This window comes from Microtus ochrogaster, chromosome 10 (assembly GCF_000317375.1).
Source record: "Microtus ochrogaster isolate Prairie Vole_2 chromosome 10, MicOch1.0, whole genome shotgun sequence".
Taxonomy (NCBI): domain Eukaryota; kingdom Metazoa; phylum Chordata; class Mammalia; order Rodentia; family Cricetidae; genus Microtus; species Microtus ochrogaster.
Window position 1 is genome coordinate 44,795,923 of NC_022016.1, and position 10,852 is coordinate 44,806,774.

Genomic DNA, 10,852 nt, shown 5'->3' on the forward strand with positions numbered 1-10,852 from the left:
CCCCCAGCGTTTGCAGAATTGAAAGTCCAGTCCCTCCCTGCTCAGAAGCCAAGGCTCTGGTGGCTGGCACAGGTGGGAGAGAGCCAGGCTTACTCACAGGCTGGCTGCTGCCTCCCAGCTCCATATCACAGGGCTTTGCAAGAGGGAGGAGGAACGTGGCAGGGAAGTTCTGTGTGGGGTGCTCTTTGTGGTCAGCACACATATCTTCCGTCTCCTTCTCTCGGGCGTGGCTTAGGTAATGAGTTTGGCCTCCCGAAGCCAGAGGCTACCATTCTTTTTTATTAATTTGCTTTATTTAATTATTTATTGTGCGTGTGTATGTGTGTCTATGGACGTGCCACAGTGCATGTGGAGGTCAAAGGGCAACTCCCAGGAATCGGTTCTTTCCTACCATGTTGAACCCAGGAATCAAATTCAGCTTGTCAGGCTTTGGCTGCAAGCTCCTTCACCTGATGAGCCATCTCGCAGGCCCTGTGGCTCTTTTACAAATGCCTAAACTGTCAATGGAGTGCTGGGATTCAAAGACCAGGGAGGCCAAGCAAAGGCCTGGCGGCCCCTGTGGACAACGGAAGGGCGGGGCAGGGCGAGGCAGGGCGGGGCAGGGCGGGGCAGCGCACTTCTGCAGCACCTCTTGTGGGACTCTTCCTCTGCTTAGGGAGGGAAGGAGGGAGGGAAAGAGATAGAGAGGGAGGGAGGGAGGGAGGGAGAGAGGGAGAGAGGGAGGGAGGGAGGGAGGAGCAAGGGCAGGGACAAGACAAGGGAACTCCTGAGGAAAGCGGTGACCAGGGTCCACTGGGCCCTCACCTGTGGCTTCTCTGCTCTGTGGCAGGTGACAGATGGTGGCACCATCAAGCAGAAGATCTTCACCTTTGACGCCATGTTCTCCACCAACTACTCACACATGGAGAACTACCGCAAGCGGGAGGATCTCGTGTACCAGTCCACTGTGAGGTGAGGCCACCCGAGCTGGCAAGCTGGCGGCAAGCTTGTGAGCCTGAAGAGGGAGGGGCGGCGTACGGGGCCAGCCCTGGACAGCATCCCCTGGATGCTCTTAGGCAAAGGCTTTCAACCTGTGAGTCATGACCCCCCACAGGGGTTGCATACCAGACATCCTGCGTATCAGATATTTACGGTAGGATTCCTAACAGTGGCAGAATTACAGGTAGGAAGTAGCAGTGGAAATAATTTTACGGTTGGGGGTCACCACAACATGAAGAACTGTATGAAAGCGTCCCAGCATTAGGAAGGTTGAGAACCGCTGCTCTTAGGTGATGCAACCCCCTCCTTGATCTGGGGCCTCTCTGCAGAAGTGGAGCCACACCCCGAGGGACGAGGCAGAAAGAGGCGGGACCTTAGCTCCTCTTCTAATCATGCAGGGTAGGCTTCACAGATCCTTTCTGCAGGTGAGGACTCTGAGGTCCAGAGAGGGCGAGATCTGTGCTGAAAGTCACCCAGCTCACAATGCAGAGCCAGGAAACACATGCAACACGTACCATTGTCCCCCAAGATCCCTAAGGTCACAAAGACCCCAGGTGGAGACACCTAGACTCTTAGGTCAGGAGCAGCAGGACAAGGAAACAGGAGCCCTCCCCTGTTTTCTGAAAAGCTGCAGAATCAAGATAATTCAGCCTCATACAGGGGCCCAACATACTCTACATATGTGGGTGCCCACAGCCCTACACATTCCGCAAAGGCCCCCATTGTCTTTTATTGCCCTGACCCCTTATGCATGTTAGTCTCTTCTGATGGGGGCCTCTCCTGCCTTTGGTCACCTGGTAAACTCCTCTTCAGTCTTCAGAACCCCGCTCAGGCTGTTCCATCTCAACAGCAAATTAGCAGACTAGACCGCTCTGGGCTGGATAACGAGGCTCCCTCAGTCCCGACCCTGCTCCAGGAAGGGGATCTTATGACCTGTGTAAAGTAGCTTCACAGTAGTGCTGGGTATGAACACGCAACCACACACACTTGCACACAGGCACACGCGCACGGGCATGCACACACACGCATGCACACGCACATGGGCATGTACACATAGGCACATATATATGCGCACACACACACACACACACACACCTGCACACTCTTTCCTACTGTGTGGTAAACGCTTTGCCTGGTGCTCTCAGAAGGCAGGGCTCTGACAGAACCCAGGCTGGGACACTTGGGTTTGTGGGGCAGCAGGAGCACCCCAGTGAGGATGTGATGCCACACAATCTTCTGAGTCCTGATTGGACAAGGCTCCACCCCTCAACTGGGACTCTCACCTTCCCTTCCCTCTGCTCTTAGCACTAGGTCTCTGCCAAGGTCTGGTTGCACATCTGTGCGTGACAGCATTTGCAAAACGAATGGGCCCAGAAAGCTCTGGAGATGCTCCTATGTGGTTGGGGGCCTTGGCTTGCATGAGAGTAAAATTACAGAGTGGGACAGGAGTGTTTTGTTTTTGTTTTGTTTTGTTTGCCAAAGGCGCTACTGGCTCTGCACATGGGATCTGGCTGGGACCTCCTACCTGCTGAGTGAGGTTCAGGAGGTGGCTGTGAGCCCCTGTCAGCCTCTGTCCCAATCCACCCCCCCCCCAGGAGCTGGTCCCTCCCCCTCTCAGGCACTGAACTAGGACCCCAGTCCCAGCTGTTCTTTCTTGGAGCACCTGCAGACAACGAGGGTGCACTGGGCTTCCGGGAGGTAGGCAGATACCTCTCTGTATTTTTCCCTTCTGAAAAGCAGCTCATGGCAAGGATAAATCAGTTAGCACCAAGATGAGAGCAGAGATAAAAAGCATTTTAGAAAGGAAAATAAGTACTGCCCTGGGAGTCACAGAGAGTCCCTCGGCAGGGGACTTCCCGGCTTATAGCCAGGTTTCCCTAAACACAGTCATGGGAGGAGTGGGTAACCCAGCACCCAGCACTGGCGGACCCAGTCACAGATGTCCCCACCCCACACACACCATGATCCCTTAGCCAGAAGGAAACACAACTCCCACATGCACCTCTTGCAGCCATGCCCCTGCCCAGCATTCAGCAAGTCAGCAGGTGCCTAAAGACCTGGGTTCAAATCCCAGCACAGCCATTGCTTACCTAGTGCCCTTAAACCAGCTCCTCCCCCATCCCCTTGGAAAACAGACTGACCAAATTAATCTTCCTGAATTGTGGAATTTGGTAGAAATTGATGCCCAATGAGCCCAAGTCAGATGCTGGCTGCAGGTGATCCAGGGTCAGTTTCCTGGTCTCTAAACATGGTTGAGGAGAGCATGTTCACCCCTGAGTCTCGAGCAACCCTTTGTCCCCACCACAAGGCAAGCTCCACCTTGTGCCAGACCCCCCTAAAGTCTCTGTGTGTGCACTTGCTCTTCTGCACCTCACACTCCTCAATAACAGCCTCTGGGACTTGGAAAGGTAGCAGCTCTCTACACCCCCTCTCTGCATTTTACTTTATAGCAGGGGTCAAAGTTCAGTAAGGTCAAGGGTCTCCCACTGGAAGGACTTGGTCACACCTCAAGCCACCTCTTCCTACACCTAGACCATGGTGCCGTCTTTGTTTTACAGTTGATAACACAAGACCCAGAGAGGGTACAAGACCTGCCCAAAGTCACACAGCAGCAGCAATTTGATCCAATCTTAGGACTTAGGGTCCAGGTGCCTTTCTTTCCCCGTGTTCATGCGGGGGTTTCTGCAGCCTTCTTTCTGAGCCGAGACACCAGGGGCTCCTGAGCAGAGGGTACCCCAGGGAGCAAAGCCACCATGCTTAGGGGATACCAGGAGACAGTGAAGGAAGAGACAGCGCTGGGAGCATCTCCTGACGCCCAGCCAGTGGAGAAAGAGCTGCCACGGGTGCCAGGCAGGCAGCAAGGCCCCATTAGGGCTGGTGGTGGGGCTCCGGGCTCCGCATTTACATATAAATGAAGATATTTACAAATTAATGCATCTCGGCCCAGAGTCCCAGCTCTGCAGCTGTCTGAGCTGCTTCCTCTTCAGCTGGGAGAGGGGTGAGAACGAGGCTGGGAATATTACCAGGAACCGGCAGAGAACAATTTCCTAGGGAGCCTCAAGGAGCCCCAGGGACTCCCCGTGCTTGTCTGCAGCTGGTGGGCAGAGAGAGGGGGCCTGCCTCCTGTGGGTGCAGGTGTGCCTCCCTGCAGTGTCACCGTGGGTCACGGTACTGTCCCTCAGAGGTCCCGGTCCATTCTGTGTGTGATGGACTGGGGAAGTGGGGAAGAGGCTGGTGGGCAGCAGAGGAGGAGGTCACGCCTCAGACCAGACTAGGGGGTGGGCTGGGCAGGGAGGAGAGTACCCTACAGTGTAGGGCAAAAGTACTAGAGTATTAATACTAGGTGCTAGAGGACCACCTACCATGTAAAGCAGTGTGTGTGTGAGTGTGGAAGTTCACTTGTGTGGGTGCACGCACGTGTGTGCAGGGTGACACTTCCTCACTCTCTCTACCTTATACACTGAAGCAGGGTCTCTCACCTAAGCTGAAAGCTCATTTAGTTTCACTAGTCCAGCTAACAATCTAGCCCTGAGAATGCCCTATGTCTGCCTCTAGGGTTGCTGGGCTCCAGGCAGGCAGGCTACTCTAACCACAAGTGCCGGGGACCTGGACTGTAGTCCTCACACTGACGTAATAATTGCTTTATCCCCGGAGCCATCTCACCAGCCCCCGGAAGAAGTATTTTAGGGTGTTGAGAGAGAGTCCCTCATGTGCAGTTTCCTGATATATAATACACACTATGGCAAGGAGGACAGGCCGGGTTTGGCCAGGGCACAGTTTGGCAAGGTTTAGTTTAAGCTATCCAAGCAATTTCCAGTGTGCAGTCTCTGCTATGCAAATCGGGCCCATGTAAATAAGGGGGCATGCAAATAGGGGATATGCAAATAAGGGTCATGCAAATAAGGGCATTCCTGATCAGAGAGGGTGGGTCTCAGGGAACGTGGGGGGGCGGGGGGCGGGCTTCATGACACAGATGACATCCGAGCAGAGAACTTGAATATAGACAGTCATGCGTCAGTGGGTGGGGCAGGAAGCTGGGTCATTTCATATTTGCCGGCCCAGCAAACACGAAGACCTTGAGGTGAGAAGGGCTGCCTGAGATGAAGCATGGCTAGGGCATAAGAAACAACGAAATAAGTAGCAGTTTACCCTCAGCATCCTGGAAGTCACTGAGGGCTGCGGCCCACTGTGACCCATACTTGAAAGTTCACACTGGCTACTGAGCAGAGGGAAGGAAGGCAAAGTGATCCATGGAGGAGGCGGGGGCTGATCTCCGAGTCCCACAAACACGTGAGGACACGTGTCCTCTCACCCACGTGGCTGAGAACAGCTGGTTGTTTGAGCACAGCCTGGGTGGGGCTCCATGGAGAACTGAGCACACAGCCTTTCCCTCCCAGGTCATGATCGCAGGGAGCAGGGTGGGGTGCGGCGGGTGGACACTGTCAGGTAGACACTAAAGGAAGTGACTGTCCCTGATGGCTCTGAAGGGTTTCGGGTCACCAAGGCGTCAGAGCCACGGTATACGAAAGAGGTTGGGGCTTCAAACCTACCCCTTCCTCCCCATGCTTCCACCGGGCAGCAGGGTCCCCCAGGGAACAGTGCATCCTCCCCACCTCAGCACCCAGAATCTGCTTGATATTTATCGAGGGGTACTGTGTAATGGGGGGGGGGTGCCAGAGCTGAGGAGCCGCTCAGACACAGGCCGAGATGATTCAGCTGGTCGGGCCGAGGAGATGGTGGTGATGGTGGCATTGAAAGTGAATCCAGAATCAAAAGGGGCTTCGAGACAAAAAAGAACTGGGGACAGGGTTTCTAAGTGGAAGGGACAGTGTGTTCAGAGGAGGCGGGGCACCCGGAGAGGGACAAGGCCACTCCAAGTAGCCAGACAATGGTCTTTACAGAGAAGCCCTCTGGAGTCTGCTGTAATGAAAACACACTTCTGGGTTTTAAATAGACACATTAACAGCTCAGTCCAAAGAGCCGGGCATCCGTGGCCCTTCGAGACCTTACACGTCTTCCCCTGAGGGTGTATCTTAGTATGTGGCTTGCTTGAATGCTTGTCTTGCCGTGAGTATTAAAAAAATGCGGTCCCAGCCACGATGACTTGGAAACCTGAATCCTTGGCCCCTTGGTCCCCTGGTTGCTATCATGAGCAAAGCGTCTGTTTCCCCCCAAAATGCATGTAAGGGAACTCGTTGCCTGTTGGGAGGTCACTCAGTCACTTACTACCACCTTGACTCTCAAGCACACATTGAGTGCCTACTGTGTGTAGAGCTTGCTGGGCATAGAAATAGGGTAAAATCAAACTCCGCCTCTCTGGAGATGGCCACCCCGGATTCTGCACACCCAGTTACAGGCCCATTGTGAAACTGTGCCTCTCTCCCAGCTCAGATCCTCGAGAAAAACGGGTGAGAATTATGTGGTGAGAAAAAATTTGGGCCCCTTCCAGTATGTCCGTCTTGACAGTTGATGTCTGTTTTAATCATAAGAGGAAACCCCCAGCCTTCAATCGTGGTGGGAGTCCTGTCTGTCCCTATGGCAAAGTCAAGGTTTTTTAGAAGGAGCTGCAGTTCCCCTTCTGACCACTAGGGGAGCTCTCAGAGACTTGCCTTTGTGCATCTCCTGAGCCAAAGCTAGGCCACCACCAGGAGGCAGGATAAGAACCACCTCCTCAGTGATCTGCCTGGAAGTTGCCTAAAAATGTGAATTCCCCAAAACTACCAGGGCAGACTTTGATTCCAGCCCGGAGTTAGACTAGGAAACCAGGAAGCCGGGTGTTAAACCAATGCTGGCATTGAGACTTAAAGAGCCCACCACCACATACCATCCGCCTGCTCCTGTGTGGAGCCTAGTGGCAAGAGATCCATGGACAGGCACTGTAGAGATGGCTCAGTGGCTTAGGACACTGCCTACTCTTCCAGAGGACCAGGGTTTGGTTTTCAGCACCTCTATTATGTGGCTCACAACCACCTGTAACTCCAGCTCGAGGAGTGATGTCCTCTTCTAGACTCCATGGGTATCTTCACGCAGGTGCGCGCTCGCACGCACACATGCACACACACACATACACACACTCACATGCAAACACAGAAAGAGAGAGAGAGAGAGAGAGAGAGAGAGAGAGAGAGAGAGAGAGAGAGAGAGAGAGCTTCTGAATGCTCTGATAGAGGAATGCAAACCAAACCCAAGCCAAATGCTGGGAGAGAGATTCCACAGATGTGCGAGAGAAATCCTTCCACCTAAGAGCCCTTGGCTGTGTTGCCCAGGTCCCCATGGAGCTGTCCCCGCCTGGGCCCCTTCCTCCTCTGTCCCTGCTGCTCCTGTTCCTGCCCAGGGTGTTGACCTGTCCCCTCCCCAGTTCGTCCCTCCTCAGAAAGCACCCCCCCCTTTCACCCAGAAACGCTCCAGGCCCAACTCAGATATCCATTTGGTTCAGTTGCTTCCCTGCCCCTCACCAGCAGGTGGGATCCATCCTTCCTTCAAGGCAAGAAGCCCGCTGTCTTTCCTTCAGCTTCCCAAGCCAATTGCTATCATTTCCTGGCCCCTTTGCTGACCTGGGTCATGAGGGGCCCTGTAGGGCAGCCCCTGTCTCCTCCATAGTTCAGGCGGCTCTTTGGCACCTCCTCCTTCCCTCCCTCTCTCCACCCATCCCCCAAAGTGGATATTTGCCATTCCTTCCCTGACATTGGCCTTTGTTGATTTTTCCAAATATTTTTCGTTTTTTCTCTTCTACCCGGGGCCCTGGGACTGCCTGGGGTATGTCTGTTATATGTAGGACACACACATTCTCACTCACATGTGCATGCACATACACTTGCATGCACACATGTATGCATACACACATGTGCACACTTGAACATGCGACCCTTTCGTCTCTGGGTTGGAGTAAGTGTCTCCATGGTCCCAGTATCTTGCTGGCAATACAGCCCCTGCCTCTGTTTCCATGGTTGGCAGGAGGGCCAGGACATGCCTTCTCTGTATCTTGGGAGAATAGAGGCATTTTGAGGCAGGAAAATGGAGTGTATTTGCTGAGGCCACAGCTTCCATTAGGCAGCCTCGCCCACCCACCTGCCCCAGGGAGACCACTGGGTTTACAGAACACCCTACCTTCCTGCCTTTCCCCAATTCATCCATAGAGCCAGGGGGCAGAACACGCTACAAAGCTGTCTGCTGCCCTCTGGTGAAGAGCTGGGGTATTACAAGTAGGGGCTCACAAGTTGCCCACCCCTGTCTCCAAAGACAGGCCTGGTTTCTAAGAGTGGGCAGGCACCCTCTGCCTACTGCGGTCTCTAGGACCTCAGTGCTCGGCTAGCAGTTTGGTGAAGGGTTGTTAGGCTAATGAGCTGGTAGCTACCGCTCGTCAGCAATCAGCCTGTCTTTGGCTTGCACCATCTGATTAAATCCAACATTCACTGCGTGACACAGCCCTCAGGCCTCCTTCACGTGGCTCCAGCTCTGCTGAGGAGAGAGTGGTTTGGCTCCCTGCAGCCTGTCCCAAGCCCCAAGCTTATGGGTGGAGACTAACGGGCAATCCCATCTCTCCTCTGGGGAGCGTTACATCTCTAACTGGTGGTCTCCTAGAGACAGCGGTCCCTCGGAGTTGTCAGGAACCACGAGCCAACATTAGACAGCGCTCTGAGTGAGTGGTGGGAACCTGGCCTTGATTCCTGCCATGTGCCATCTGCCTCATAACTAGTCATTTAAGAAAAGTTTCCTTGCTAACTGCAGGCACTGAGAGGAGGTGACGTCAGGGCCCAGTCCCCTGGAGTGGAAATTCCCAGCTTGGTACTGGTAACAACAGAGAGCAAGAGATGACTGGACTCTGTTGTCTGAGGTACAGTCTCTCTGTGACCCCATGGTCCCCATGGTATGGTGATGCAACCAACACCCCTTTCTGCAAGCAGGGGTCAGAGGCTGGAGAAGGGACAGCCAGAGGGTGGGGACTCAGTGTCCCTGCTGAGTGATGAGCCTGGGGAGGCTGGGAGGCCAGGTGTTGTGGAGTAGTATGGACTCTTTCATTGAAATGCAGCTTCTGAACCAGGCCCAGGTTTCTGGAATCTGACCGCTGCCCAGAGAAGGCAGCACTGCTGATCTGAAGCCCAGGCAGCCTCTTCTGAGAGGCTGAGACCAGAGAACTGTTGAGAGTTCGAGGCCGATCTGAGTCAGAATGAAACTCTGTCTCAAAAAACAAACAAACAAAACTCTCTGAGTTCCAGTACATCAAACAAGCCAGGGGGATAGGAACCCAGGTGTCAGGATCACACTAGACCAGGCTGAATCTAACCAGCAAGCAGAATGAGGACAACTGTCTAGAACATTCTGGGCCACGCAGGAGAGATCTTGAACTGCGCTCTGAGAGTGGGGAGGAGCCCCTGAAGCAGTTCATTACAGCTTGACACCCCTGAAAGGTAAAGGGTCCCCAGGGGAGTGGTGGACACAGAAGAGGAAATGGACCTGGGAGAACACACAGAACCCTAACTGGAGCTGAGGGACACGAGGAGAGGGTCAGGTGACTCCTGGGGCACGGCCCAAGCCCTGGGATTGGGGAACTGGTGAGGACTGGGCTTGGTGCTGGGTTTACAAGCGCTGCTTGGATACGGTGTGCCACACTGGTGGACCGCACTGGAGAGACCAAAGAGGTCATGGAAAACACAGGTGGGGGAGAAGCTGCTAAAGTCATTAGCACAGATGCCATTTAGAGCCACCATCCCCTGCCAGATGCTCAGGCCTGCCAGCAGCCTTCAGTATCACCCAGGTCAGCCCTCACATTCTCCAGACGGAAAGCCATGGCTCAGAGAGCACAACTTCTATACGATCCCAAGCAAGTCGGCAACAGAGTCAAGACTTAAACTCCAGTCTCTTCCAGGCCAGTGTCACCATGGCCCAGCCTGTGGAACAGAATTGCTGACATAGCAAATAATTTATCTACATGCAGTCAGAAAACCTCACACACTCACACACACACACACACACACACACACACAGTCTTTTTACTTCTAAGTAAAACACCAATAACAGGCTGCCAGCTTTACTACTAATTAAATAACCATTTTATTGCTGGTATTATAAAATTGAAGGCTGAAACTGTCCAGGAAAGGCCTAATTTAGTAAACAGCTCAGAACAAAGTCTTTGTCATGCAGGTGTTGCAGCAAATGAGAAGGGACTCTGGGTGGTTCAGACCCTGCCTCTTAATATGTTATTGAGGACTAATAACATTTCCCAGTTCTGGGAGAAGCTCTGTTGCCATGGAAAGCAATTGTATTTGTAGTGATGAGTTTTGAGGAGGTTGATGGAGTGGGGGGGGGGCTGGCACAGACGAACAGGTGGACAGATAGGAAGATGGACTGGTGAGTGGGTAGATGGAGGGTTGGGTGGATGGATATATGTACAGATGTATGTATGGATTGATGATTGTGTGTATATATGAATGTATGGATTGATGATTGTGTGTATATATGGATGTATATATGGATGTATGTATGGATAGATGATTTTGCGTATATATGGATATATGTAAACATAGATAATTTTGTGTATATATGGATGGATGTATGGATAGATGATTTTGTGTGTATATGGATGTGTGTATGGATAGATGATTGTATATATGGATGTATGTATGGATAGATGGATGATTGAGTGGATGGGTACATAGTTGAGTGAATGGATGTATGCATGCGTAGATGCTTGGGTAATTGGATGGATGACTGGCAACATGGATAGACGGACAAGTAGATCTTTAGATAAAAGGATGGATGGGTAGATGATAGACGGAGGATGGATGGGTAGATGGACAGATGGAAGACGGATGGATAGATGTAGATGGAAGAATGGTTGGGTAGATGGACAGATGGAAGGATGGATGGGTAGATG

The 10,852-nt window shown here is 52.9% G+C and overlaps 1 protein-coding gene across 1 annotated transcript in view; it reads left to right on the forward strand.

Annotated features, from left to right (window-relative positions):
* The window catches only part of Igsf21 (immunoglobin superfamily member 21), a 221,177-nt gene that overhangs the window by 141,938 nt on the left and 68,387 nt on the right, over positions 1-10,852 (forward strand). The window contains exon 3 of the mRNA XM_026782072.1: positions 830-951. Within this exon, the coding sequence (XP_026637873.1) occupies positions 830-951 (122 nt within the window). The remainder of the gene's footprint in view (positions 1-829; positions 952-10,852) is intronic.